General features: G+C 38.8%; 1 protein-coding gene across 3 annotated transcripts in view; it reads left to right on the forward strand.

Moving 5' to 3' along the window:
* Nucleotides 1-12,350, forward strand: part of SESN3 (sestrin 3) — a 73,233-nt gene extending 60,883 nt beyond the window's left edge. For all 3 annotated transcript variants that reach the window (XM_042907285.1, XM_042907287.1, XM_042907286.1), the window contains 2 exons: nucleotides 2,579-2,723; nucleotides 4,489-12,350. In XM_042907285.1, the coding sequence (XP_042763219.1) occupies nucleotides 2,579-2,723; nucleotides 4,489-4,575 (232 nt within the window). In that variant the 3' untranslated portion in view covers nucleotides 4,576-12,350. The remainder of the gene's footprint in view (nucleotides 1-2,578; nucleotides 2,724-4,488) is intronic.
* The last annotated feature ends 1,196 nt before the right edge of the window (nucleotides 12,351-13,546 follow it).

The following is a 13,546-nucleotide window of genomic DNA, read 5'->3' on the forward strand; positions in this document are numbered from 1 at the left end:
CATGTACCTGTAAATACAATAATAAGAATTTATTGAGGAGGGAAAAAAATCAGTAATCATCGGGGGATAGGATCGGCTCAGACTCATTTTAAGAATCCTTCCTGTAAGAATCAGGGAGTTAAAAAACCATCTATTATGTCCCTTAAATGTTGGTTTGTTTGTTTATTTTTAAAAGAATAGTAATTAGGGTTTAAATAAAAGTAGGATAGATTGTGTCCTCATAAAGATCACAGGAGAACACTGAAATGAAACCATCAGTCAATATAAATTAATGGCCTCTAACTTTAGAAAATTGGCATTGAGAGAACAGTGAGTACATGAACGAATGAGATTGAATAGTCTAATCAGGAAAGCTTTTTTGGGAGAATGTGCCTTTTTGAGCTGGGTTTTGAAGGCGTTTATGGAGATAGATTTGCAAAAAGAGAAGATTTGCCGTCATGAATACATTCAACTTGACTCTACTGTATCCTTTCTGATACAGGATCAGAAAACCTTTATGGAATGGAATTAGACTGCAATTTGTTGAGCAAAGTATCTTCTGTAGTTTTAAGTTACAGAAATTTTCCTGAAACATCTAAGAGTAAAGCATTCCACCTAGAAGACACTATTGTGATGGTAAATAATAACTGTGCTCTTTGCTCATTTACCAGTCCAGACGATAAATTATCACAGAACCATCACATTTCGAAACACACACATTATATCTACCTAATTAAGAAAAATAAATACTAACAATTTAATTCAATTATGATAAATTGTATTCAAGACACTAAATAACATGTTATGGTGATTATATTTACCTGTTGGATACTACCCTAAAAAGCTCAGATAAAAATCTTTGAATACTTATGTTTAACTAAGCATATTTTGGGGTTAAAAATGAACTGAAAACATAGAAGAGAAATCCCACAACCTCCCACTACTGCCTTTACCCTCCCGTCTGCCTCTGTGTCCCTTTACTCTGCTGTCTCTTCCCTCGTATTATGGATGAACTGTCCCCCTGTGCACTTGGGCACAAAATCTCATCTCCTCTCATTTAGGATCCCTATTCTAGGATAAAGGAGATGTGGTATATACATACAATGGAATATTACTCAGCCATAAAAAAATAATCAGATCTTGCCATTTGTGACAACAGGGATAGACTTAGAGGGTATGATGCTAAGTGAAATAAGTCAGAGAGAGACAAATACCATATGATTTCACTTATATGTGGAATCTAGAAAACAAAGCAGAGAAACAGAAACGGACAGTTAAAGAGAACAAACTGATGGTGGGAGGGGGGCGGGTGTGTGTGTGTGTATGTGTGTGTGTGTGTGGAGGGAAGGCCAGAATTGGTGAGGGGAATCAAGAGGTAAAACTTAAAGTTATAAAATCAGTCATGATGATGTAATGTTCAGCACAAGAATCCAGTCAGTAAGATTGTAATAACTTTGTATGGTGGCAGATGGTAACTACCTTTGCGGTGAGCATTTTGTAAAATACATTAATGTTGAATCACTATGTCATACACCTATAACTAATACAGTTGGTTGTCAACTGTAATTAAAAGTAAAACTTCGGGGTGCCTGGGTGGCTCAGACAGTTGAGCGTCTGACTTCAGCTCAGGTCATGATCTCGCGGTTTGTGGGTTCAAGCCCTACGTTGGGCTCTATGCTGACAGCTCGGAGTCTGGAGCCTGCTTCGGATTCTGTGTCTCCCTCTCTCTCTGCTCCCCTGCTCACACTCTGTCTCTCTCTCTCTCTCTCAGAAACAAATAAACATTAAAACAAAAAATAAAAAATAAAAATTTTTCCTTCTCTTTCCTGCAAAATCAACTTTACCCTGTTTATTGGATCGTTCCCGTTAGTATGTAAACAATGCTGTTCCTTCTCTGATCTTTAAAAACAAAATCCTTTCTTCATCCTACTTTTCCTTCTGGCTGCTGCATCCTTTTCCTGCTCCCAGGCGCCGCACATCTGTCACCATCTTCTCATCCCCCATTCCCCGTTGAGTGCACTAAGGTACTACACCAGAGAAACCACTTTTGGGGAGGTTCCCGGTGATCTCTGGACGGCTGCTCCCAGTGCTTGGTGCTCAGCTCCTATCTGATCCGATCAGCCGGCGGCATCTGACACAGTGGATTAACTCCCTCCGCCTTGGAACCCTGGCTCCTGCCTTGGGGCTTTACATGTGCCCTGTTCCTTCTAGCCTTTGCTCAGATGTCAGCCACCCTACCTAAAATCAGCAGCTCCTCCTACCACAGGCTTCAATTTCCTTTTCTCTCTGAAGCGATTAGCACCACCTGACATATTATGTGCTTGTCTTTTTTTTTTTCCCTCTTTTCTCTCCAATAGGATTTCAGTTCCATGAGACCAAGGATTTTTTTGTTCAGTCTGTTCATCAGTGTATCACCAGTACCTAGAAGAGGACACGCAAAGCGCACGGCACCTAAGAGGCACTCAGTGAATATCTGTTAGAACAGTTAGTGGATGAGCTGTTGGCATTTAACTGCTAGACCATAAACCTCTCTTGAGGCAGATCGAGAAATCAGAAGTTTGATTTTGTCATTATAAAACTGTTGTCCTCCTGCTCGTAGGTATGATGACTATGATTACGGAGAAGTTAATCAACTACTTGAACGAAGCCTGAAGGTTTACATTAAGACAGTGACCTGCTATCCTGAGAGAACTACCAAGCGCATGTATGATAGTTACTGGCGTCAGTTCAAGCACTCAGAAAAGGTGCGTTGCATGACTGCACGTTCTGTGTGCCTTAGACACGTGTCCACTATCATTAGGAAGGACTGTGAAAAATTGCACGTGAAAGTGTTAATAAATCAGCGCCATTAAAGAAGAGGAAGCGGCATCATCTGGCTATCCCTTGAACAATGTTTTCAAATTCAGGTTTACTGAAGATTAACTAAATTTTTGTTGTGCGTTTTTTCCGGTGTGGTAAGTACGGCAAAAGCATAGAATCAGCCGTTGCAAGACTGGATCTGAATATTGGTATTTTTGAAGTCCATTTAGGAAAATGTCTACCAGTCCAGCAACTAACAAAAATCAACCCTACTGAGATGTGTTAGGTGTGGTTGTGCCGTGCCCAGAAGGTATATCCATTTAGAGATGAACTAGCCATTAGAGTTAACCTATATGTACGATAGTCTCTCATTCCAATTTGGTAATTTTGTATTTTGACAATATAATGCAGGACCTTTGAGCCAAATATATATACCCTTATGTAAGAATATTTCTTTCAGGGCGCCTGGGTGGCTCAGTCAGTTAAGTGTCCAACTTCAGCTCAGGTCATGATCTCGCGGTTTGCAAGTTCGAGCCCCACGTTAGACTCTCTGTGCTCCAGCTCAGAGCCTGGAACCTGCTTCAGATTCTGTGTCTCCCTCTCTCTCTGCCCCTCCCATGCTCATGCTCTGTCTCTCCGTAATAAATAAGCGTTAAAAAAAAATTAAAAAAAAAAAAGAATATTTCTTTGGATGAAATACATAGGAATCATTATGTAAGATCTAATAAATGTTAAGGATCTTTACCAACGTTGTAGTTGAAGAATTGGCCTTAAATCCTAGATCGTTTTGACCTGCAAGTCCAAGAATCTTCCATTTACACCACAGGTTCCCAGCTTTTGAGAGTAAGAAAATCCATTTAGGGTCCTAATATTCACTAATTAACTCTGTGGCCTTGACAGAAAATGTTATGGCCTCCATACCTAACGGATTTTATGAAGTCTTTGGGCCAGTCACACATACGATATATTTATATGTTTGCATTACTTTACTGGGTTGTATCTAGAAATTCCCTTTATTCATTGAGAGAATATCCCTAACCCGTAGAACATTATCAAAATAAATGCAATATCAAAACACATTTCTTTGTAGTCTATTTTGAAAAATACATTGGTATTAATTTTAACCTATCAGCTAATGTGTGTCTCCCCCAACACTTAGGGGCTTGTATCCGAAAGACTCCAGGGAAGGTACACATATCTAACAAGGACCAGACAGTAATTGCAAACTGCTATAAGCTTCAGGTTTTCACTTCCGTACCTTTCCAAGTATACAGGAAGAAATGTTTTTAAAAGCTTTCCGAGGACTGAACATAGGCTCTGAGAAATGTAGAGCTGATTTTTAGCCACATACAACTGGAAGAAGAGAAAGTTGCAATTTATTAAAAAATTGAAAAGTATGTGATTTCATAATCCAGAAGATTGATTGGCTTTATACACATCGTGTACATTCTGACATAATGCTTGGTACTTTCAAGACTTTTAGAGGTCATTTTTGCCACTCACAAGGTCCCTTTCTCTTTTATAGACACAGTTTTGTTATGAGCGTTCCATCATTTACGCGCGTAGATATGCCGAGGCATGTGTGTTTGTACGTGGGTCTGTGTACACAAGACAAACCCTTGTGAATGTCTGTTAAAAAAAAAAAAAAAAAAAAGAAGTTTTTCCAGTTGTTTGTAATGGTCACTAAGTTGCTAACGTTGTCGTTTCTAGGTTCACGTAAATTTGCTTTTAATGGAAGCACGGATGCAAGCTGAACTTCTTTATGCCCTTCGTGCCATAACTCGGCATTTGACCTGAAGCATCACCCAGCGAAAACGTCATATGTGTGTAAAGACCTTTCCACACAAGAACATACATCAGAAGCTGTTTGTGATGGGCATCAAAAGTTATTCAATTCTCTAGTGTCAAAGTTTAGCCGTTCTCTTTGGCGGCTGTAATGTGCAATGATGTGTTTTATTTTTCTTGATGCTTAACATTACTAACAATTGCAAAAATAATACTGAGGAGCACTACTTTGCATTGTTTTATAGTTGGAGTTTTGGATACTGATCATAAATCACGAACCTGGTTTATTAATGCTTAACTTCAGCGCTTTTGGGTTTGTATGTATGTGTATTCTTTTATTTCCTTCTTTCTTTTTTTTTTTTTTATTATTATTTTTTTTTTTTTTTGGAATAAGGAAAAGCGCTTACAATCTGCTCAAGTGATTGTTTTTCAGATATTGGAATTCAGCAAAGAATGACCTCTTCTGGCCATTCTAAACTTTTAACGTTGTGTCCTAAATCTGATGGAGGAGAAGCATGCGCTGTTGAACTAAGCTGCTCACAGGACACATATCTGTGTCCCCAGGAGATTATTTGTCAGGCACTGTTTGTGGTTTTTGTTTGTTTGTTTGTTTTTGTTTTTTGGGTTTTGTTTTTTTTTTTTTTTTTTTTTACTGCTATTGGCGATAACGTGAAATGTGATACAGCCATTGTCCATAATTTAATGTGAAATTAATCATGATGAATTCTATAGCATGCTACTGAAATGCCAAATTCAGCTCTTTTCTTTCTCTTCTGAAACAGAAGTTTCCGTTTTCCGTATCAGATGTATATATTAAAAGCAGAATTATGCACAATCCTTTCTATCACTAACAGTCCTCCTCAGTCATGTAAGTCATCAGCGCTCACAGAGCTGCTCACCGCTCATTCAGTTGGCACATGCAAGCCTGTACCCACACAAGACTGACCAAAAAAGTTTCTTTGCACGTTTTTCTTTTCTCATAGCGTTTTCTATATTGCAGTAAGCAGAGGAAGGTTAATATACTTGTATTTTTTCCTGGTAGCTTTTAGAACTTCTTTCCCATGATTTTTCTTCTAATAGGCTGAGGAGTTGAATATTCAGAGGTAACAATTGTGTTTCTATGCATTAATGTGATTGAACAGCAACAACAACAACAAAAAAAGTGCAATATGTCGGGAAAAAAATACTCAGCTGAACTTTCCCCCCATTATGTCATTGCAGAAGTGTCCTTGTAAACAGAGCCATAAAGAAATTTTGTTCAAATTTCTTTATTGCACAAGGCTTTTGCCTTACTGGGGTTGAACAATATTGTTTTCCTAATGCCAAAGCACCCCCCTTCCCCAGAAAAAAAAAAAAAATCTCTTTGGACAACTGGTTTAAAAAAGCTATCAAGTCTTAGGGGAGGAAGAAGCATCCAAAAAGTCACATTTTTGCATCGGTTTGTGTTGCCTGATTAGACTATCCTTACAGAGCACAATATTATGTGTTTCTAGCTTTAATTTGTATTGTGTTAATGAACCAGTGAAGTGCCTAAGAGATGCTTACAACTATCCAGTAGGACACGACCACACTGCTTAAACACTTTTTGGTTAACTAAGGGTGACTTGAATTTTCACAAATCTGCTAATTTTTTAAAAACAACTCCATTTTCTCATGGTAAATAATAGAGTCAAAATTCTCCATTAGAGTTCCCACAAAGATTTCATCAAAGACTGACTTATTTGTTGTATAGGACTTTTTCTCTCATGAAAGAATCTTGGGTTTTGTTAAGTCATTTTCCCCTTCCGTTCACTATCCTTTTCTGATACAGTACATTAGGTTGCTTTCTTTTAGAGTTTGTCCCAGATAAGAAAATAGAAAGATGACTGTAAACCTACTAACACAAGGTGGTTCTGCATTTTTAGATTCCAGGATCTCATTTGAAATCTTCCACGTGAGGAAAAAATCGCTAATATTTTTTAAGACAAGGTGGTTTATTTAAAGATATCATTCAGAGAATTCATGCCAGATCTCTTCTGTTTATTGCATATGCCATATGTTGACTTCATTCGGCATCACATCATGTAGATATGTCTGTTAACTGCAAGGAAAGTATTTAGGAAAATGATAAAACACGGATAATAACATCAATGCATATTTGACTTCCCTAACCTTAGAACTTTCGAGTTGAGGATATCTTTTATTCTTGATGTTTTTTTATTTTGTTTTGTTTTTTAACTACAATCCTTTCAGTTAATAACCCTGTATTATTGTGCAGGTGACCTGTATTACAGGATAAAAAAGGATCTTTATAAAATGGAAAAGAAGGAGAAATTCTCACAGAAAAACCATTATGAGCTTTAGACCAAAAGGGGAAACAAGGTGTACGTAATGAAAATGGCCACTTAGTTTTTGTCTTTTTTTTTTTTTTTTTTTTACCCCAGAAATGGAAGTAGTTGGAGTTTGGGTTTTGGAAATATTAGTGCCTTTACTAGATCTCTTTTCTAGCAGAGTTTCTTTTTAGCTCAGCATTGCTCTACTCATCAGTAATCAGGAACGTAAATTGACTTGGAACTATAAACAAAAACAAAACAATGTCTTTATGAACCTCAGTGAACCAGCCTAGAAAAATTGACTTCCGAAGGTGCTGGGGCACCTACTGAGACGCAGCACGCACAACATGAGTACCATTTTACAGCGAGGTTGCTGTGAACTTTCTCTAATGCAGACTTGAAATTCTGATGCGGTTTTCCAGGGTGGTATTTTTTCAGAGTATTGAATTTACTATGTAGTAATTTATAGTATAGCTTTTTATATTAAAATGTGATATTTTTCAAAGAGATATCTGGTTCAATTAGTGTAACGATATGATTATACGATACGCTAACCTCCACCTTGGGGCTCACATTGTGCCAAACTTAAATGTGCAAGTGTACTTGGAAAAACAGCACATGTGACTGTGAATTCTCTAACTTCGTTGCTTATTACGTTGAAATTAGTCTAACAAGCCACTGATAATCTGCCTGGTTGATGTCTATTTACTTCCCGGCTTCCCTTGTCATTCTTAATTTCTCAGAGCACCTTAGGAAATACCTAAATAAAGACTCTCCCACCTGAACGTCAATCTGATCTGTAAACCGATCCCTTGACTGTGGGGTTGGCCAGGCAGCTGGCCCCCTGGATCCTTCAGCTTCGGTCTCCTCCGATGGATCCTTGATAATCAGAGGAAACGAGGCTTGCTGAGATGAGACCACTCATTACCTTCTTTACCTTTTTGAACCAAGCATGTTGTCTCAGTCTCAGGAAGAATCTTTGTCCCATCCGGGGTACTTTTACAATAAAAGATGGCTAATGTGGAATCTGGGCCATGGCCTTGGCCTTTAGTTATGGCTTTAAACCCAAACAATGGCAGAGCAACACAGGGCTGTTTTCAAACAGAAAACTCAGTGGAAGCTTTATATTAAAATCATATTTGAACCAGAGCCCCTATTTTAATTGTTAGGAAGTCCCCTAAGGATTTTAAATTCTTCTAAAAACTAAATCACATTAGTCTACAGCAGCTTTTCCCTTTTCCACCTTACAGAGTTTTGTTTTGTTTTGTTTAATCCAAAATCCTAGATTCTTAGGCCGCAGCAAAATAAAATGATCAGCAAACAATCAAAGATCTATACTTAAAAATAGTTCACCACTTTAGTGCACAGTGCATGCATGTGTGAAGGTAAGATTCTTTTAAACTCGTAAATCCGGTTCATCGGGGACAAAAATTAATTTCAGTGCATGTTATAAGAATGATTTGCACTGTGATAGTAAAATGAGGTTTTCGTTTTGTGTTGTGTTTTGAAGACGATTCTAAATCATCCCTCTGGAAAGCAAGACCTTAAACTCTTCTCTTTACCTAATGGACTTTTTCTTCTTTTATGCAAATAGACGGTCTTGCATGGAGTAAAAAGTATGCAACAGTAACGTTGTATAAATAGCATATGAAATTTTCTTAGTAGTATAATGCAACAGCACCCTGAAAGACACGGGGCCCCACAGTTCGGATCGAGTGTTAAGTCACCTAATTTGTATAATCAGAACCTATTCTCGGTGGCCGTCATTTTAATCTGTTTCCCTATCGTATCCCTCTGGAGACAGAGAATCAAATGACGTCGTCTTTCCTCAGAGCAGTACTGTAACATGAATGTATCCCTCTCAGTCCACAGAACTGCAACGCCCCCCTGTGTGTGGAGCCTACGTCCACGCTGATTTGGCTTAGTTAGTAGTGTCTGCTCAGGTGAGAAGTAGAACAAACATCGCTGGGGTGAAACGGATCCTAGAGGTGGAGGCAGAGCCCTGTGAGGAAGGAGAAGGTTTTCAGTGAACGCGTGGAACGTTCGAGCGTGGCCATCCTCAGCATCGTGCGCCTGATATTAAGGAACATTCCCATGTGGGAGTTCCTATCTGCATTCAGTCCACCCTTTCCTGCCTGCTTTCTTCCCCCAAGTGCCTCAACCTCTACATGCTCGCCATCTTCCCCTTCCCTCAGCCCATCTTGGTCTGAAGGCCTCTTCACAATCCAAACCAAACATCACCAGCCACCTGCTGATAGTCACCAGCATTTACTTTTCTGAGTTCCTTTTTCTGCACTCGTTAGGAATAGGACTTTGTCCCCGCTCCTCTACATCCCCCAGTCATCCAGCGACACGTCGGCTAACCTTCTCCATAGACACCCTAGCAGATATTATGCAGCACCGAGTGTAATCCTGTCCATCCCATACTCGAATACCCTTTCCCGGCTGCCTCTACCTCATCCCCAAAGAGCCTATAAATTCAGAGTATCCAACCTTTTCATGGATTCACTCTCTGTTGTTCAGTAATGCTACTTCCATATTTTAATAAATCTTAGAAGATTTTTGCCTTCTATCAAAGTAGAAGTCTTTATATTTATACACGATACAGAAATGAAACTATTTCTACCATGCAGAATTTAGCATTTAGCAGGACTGTAAAGTGATTGATTGAGTTACCACCCTAACCTGGATCTATATTAGGTAATAAATACTGGTGTTAGTCCAAGTTATTTGAATGTAAATGAACAATTCTCTAGCAATCCAGACTGATGTGTAACCCCTCGGGGAAACAGGAAATTTCTGGCATATCCATGGGTGTCGTTACTTGGGCCTTGAAACACGCTTCTAAGAGAAGGACGTATGATAAAGAGTGTTGAGGTGGTCCCATTGGATCGCAGAAGCCCATTTGATATATAACATAGATAAAATACCACACAATTGGGTACATAAGGGTTTTTGAACAAGCTCTCCTGGATTAGACTAGGCTTCTAGCCCCCATTCCTACCTTGTGTTCTCCACGGGGGAGAAAAGTACTATGGGGTGAAAAGGGAATGCATTGACTTTGTAGTCTTTATTCCCCTGGCTGCAGTTCGGGTATATCCAGACTGTCCTTAAGGAACAAGTGCACAGAAGAAGCAACAACAGTTCTTCCTCTCCAGCCAGTGTGCACCCTGTTCATGGCTGACGACTCTGTCCGGTTTCTAACACGGGGCATGTTCATCTACAGATGGCTGGCTGACCCGGTGATGAACCACCCTGTTTGGAAGTGTAGATTAATACAATCTGTGGTGGCATTTGAATGCTTTACGTTCCATTCGTGAACAACCCAACCTGATGGCAGAGTCTCACAGATGCCTTTAAGGTTCCCAGGAGTGAATCGATGCCTCATTGAGAAGTGACACTTAATAATGGAGACCGAAGGGATGGTTCTCGCAAAATCGTATGTGGTGAAGGGTTCATTCTAGCTTAAATTAATTCTGGCTGCACCACCATGAAATACAGAACTAACAAAGAAAAAAATACAGGGGTGGGGGAAGAAGGAGTATCTGATTTTTTTCAGTGCTTGTGGAAATCTTTGAGGTAACGATATGCATACTATAAAATAGCCTTTAGAACAAACACCCCATTTTACTTCTAACTTATAGGACAACATCAAACATTAGTGAGTCTAAGTACGATAAATATAATTTTTGGTATATAAATTTTGCTAAAACAGTCTATTTTCTTGCATCCCTCAGCTTACCCTCTTAGAAATGAATGTATAATTTCCACAGAAAGATTATCAAAGGGAGAGAGAATCTCTGGTATGTAATGCTAAAGTATTGTTCATGAATTCTGATTAGCTAAGTGTATGCACTATGACATTTAGCAGATATCTTTCTTAATCAGTCTTTACAGATTTTCCACTGACTTCCAAATCTTGTAAGGAAGGACCCAAAGGTAGGATAAAGGAAACCTATCAGTTGGGTAGCCAAGTCATTTCCTTTGTAACATTGAGAGACTATTTTCTCCTTTCTGAATTTCACTGGTTCTCTAAAATTAAAGGTAAGAGTTCACTGGTACCCTTGTTCATCAAGGCAAGTGATCCAAACTCTCTATCTCGTGCACATATTTTCTTTGCATCCGCATATCTTCTCTGGAAAGAAAATACGATTTTTCCCTTCCTCTTTCTCTTCATATGTACTCTTTTCAACTCAAAATAAGACAGACACAGGAAACAAATCAAGCCAGTTCGGCATCATCTCCATGCTAATAGAATAGTCCCATCCACATGCACAGTTTGAGCAAGGTAAAAAAGAACCTTGTCAGGTCAACTCGGAACCTGGCCTTGCTTCTTGGATTAGCTCCTTCGAACCTGAAAATAACTTTCCTGGTCATGGAAGAACTGGATGTATCCTTTAGCTTATGAAATAGGATTTGAACTTGAAATCTTTTTTTTTTTTTTAAATCCTGATTCTGCAGGGCAGCTACATAATGAATGTATATATTAAGACTTTGTAGCTGAATTGCACATGAAATCAGATTGCCAACTTCTTGACTTTCAATTTTAGACATCATTTTATCCTTAAGTTGTGAGCGATATATGTAGCATGCTGTGAAACGTCTATTATAGTTCTTTAATTCATCAGTATTAATACAGAATTATCTTTTGCGTTCCTTGGTACTTTTTATTCAGTGTAATCAGAAGCTGTGATGTTTTGCCTTTGTAGTCCTGTGCTTTGTTACTGTAATTTTTTTTTTTTTTTACGAAGCACGTGACTTTGGACTAATGTGAGGCAGATGACATGATCTTTAAGACTGCTATATATATCAGTCTCTTACTATATAAGGTTTTCAATTAGAATAAGCTTTTATCAAATAGATCATTGATGCAATTTAGGATTCACGCAGTTTTCAGCGTCCAATGGCGGTCTTATATTTATAGTTTCAATTCTGAAGATAGCAAACTTGATAAACAGCCACTTTAAACTTGTTCTGGCAAACCAGACCCTGCTCTAGATGTAGTAGTCTAAGGTAGTTAACCATATAAGCCTTTTCAACTATTATGCCCTCCACAGAGTCAGCAGTTAAGGAGATTATAGAACCCATGAAAGCTTTTTGTATGTATAAGTAGGTTTTATTTTTCTTATGTTGCTGATTTTACAATTCTGACTAAAGCTGACCTGAATGGATCAGTTTATGTGTAATATTCTAGTGCTTTAATGGCTTTTTTTTTTTTTTTGGAGGGATGGGTAATATTATTTGAACAGATGCAGAAGGAACTGTTAGTGAGTCAAGACAAACACATTTGAAATAAAGGAACTGTGTATTAACATGTTAACAATTCATAACTGCACTTTTTATGACATTTTGAAAATCTATTTATAGGTACAGAACAATGGGTTTTGTTAAACTGTATCACATTTATACTTGCAGAAATTTATTTCATTGTTATTAGTAGGAATTTTATTGGTTCAATAAAATTGGCAAAACTGATCCTTGATTATTTGCTTTTATATATTTACATTTTTATTGGAGTAGCATTCTTGCGTAGGTTTGTTTCTGCTCAATTACTGAGACATGCGTTCGGAAAGACATCACAACAGTAAGTCGTTTTTTCCCCGAATTCCTGACCCACAGATTTCTGGTGACAGTTCTTATTATCACTTGGTATTGTATTAATGGAATATTGCAATAGCGTTAAGTTGTGCAAAATATATAAATCCTGTTACCTTTTTAAATGTCATTTGTGAGGGGCACCTGGGTGGCTCATTCAGTTGAGCGTCTGATTTCCGCTCAGGTCACGATCTCCCGGTTCAGGAGTTCAAGCCCCATCAGGCTCATTGCTGTCAGTGCGGAGCCTGCTTCAGATCCTCTGCCTCCCCCTCCGTACCCACCCCCCCAAAAGCATAAAATGTCAGTTGTGATCACAGCAAGAGGCAAATTAATTTCACCATTGTCTCTTGTGAGCCAAAACAGTAATGTAGAATGGGAATGGAGCATTGAACCTGGGGTCAGAGCCTGGCTTCGAAACTTTCTCTTTGTATTCCAGTGTTAGCTTTGTGACCCTAGAAGTAATTTAATCTCTGTGATCCATGATTTCCACACCACAGTCTGAGGGGAGTAATACCTCCTTGACGTGGTTGAGAATTAGGTGAAATGTAGCCATGGATTCGAAATATACATACAGTGGTGAGTTTGAGCAGCTAAATGAGAAAGCCTGAAAGCAGTGTTGTGGCTAATTGAAACAGATAAGAACAGATGGGGAAAGGGAGGTTATAATGTGTAATGGGAAGTGATGGTAAAGTCCCAAGTAGAAATGTAAGATAGGCTTTTGGAAAGCTACAGAGGATGTGTAAAGTCTTTCATGTAGGGTTTTCTAAGCCAAATCCTAATTTTGATTTATGCTGATTACATAAAAATCCCTATCAAAGGCGAGCGCTTTCCCTTTGTGCTGCCTGTCCAGCTGTAAGGGAGGATCGGCAGAAACCACCTCCTTGCTGATGAGAGTCTGTCTGTTTCAATAATATGCAACGTCCGGGGGGAGAATTAGGGGAGGGCACATCCGGCCAACTCAGCCAGCAGCCTGGCCCTTCCCCACGGCCTCCCTCAACTCAAAATCCCCCTTTTGAACACTGGTTCCCTGAGAATTTGTTAACCCTGAACCATTTTTTAAAGTGAAATAAAAGTCC

This window comes from Panthera leo, chromosome D1 (genome assembly GCF_018350215.1).
Source record: "Panthera leo isolate Ple1 chromosome D1, P.leo_Ple1_pat1.1, whole genome shotgun sequence".
NCBI classification, from domain to species: domain Eukaryota; kingdom Metazoa; phylum Chordata; class Mammalia; order Carnivora; family Felidae; genus Panthera; species Panthera leo.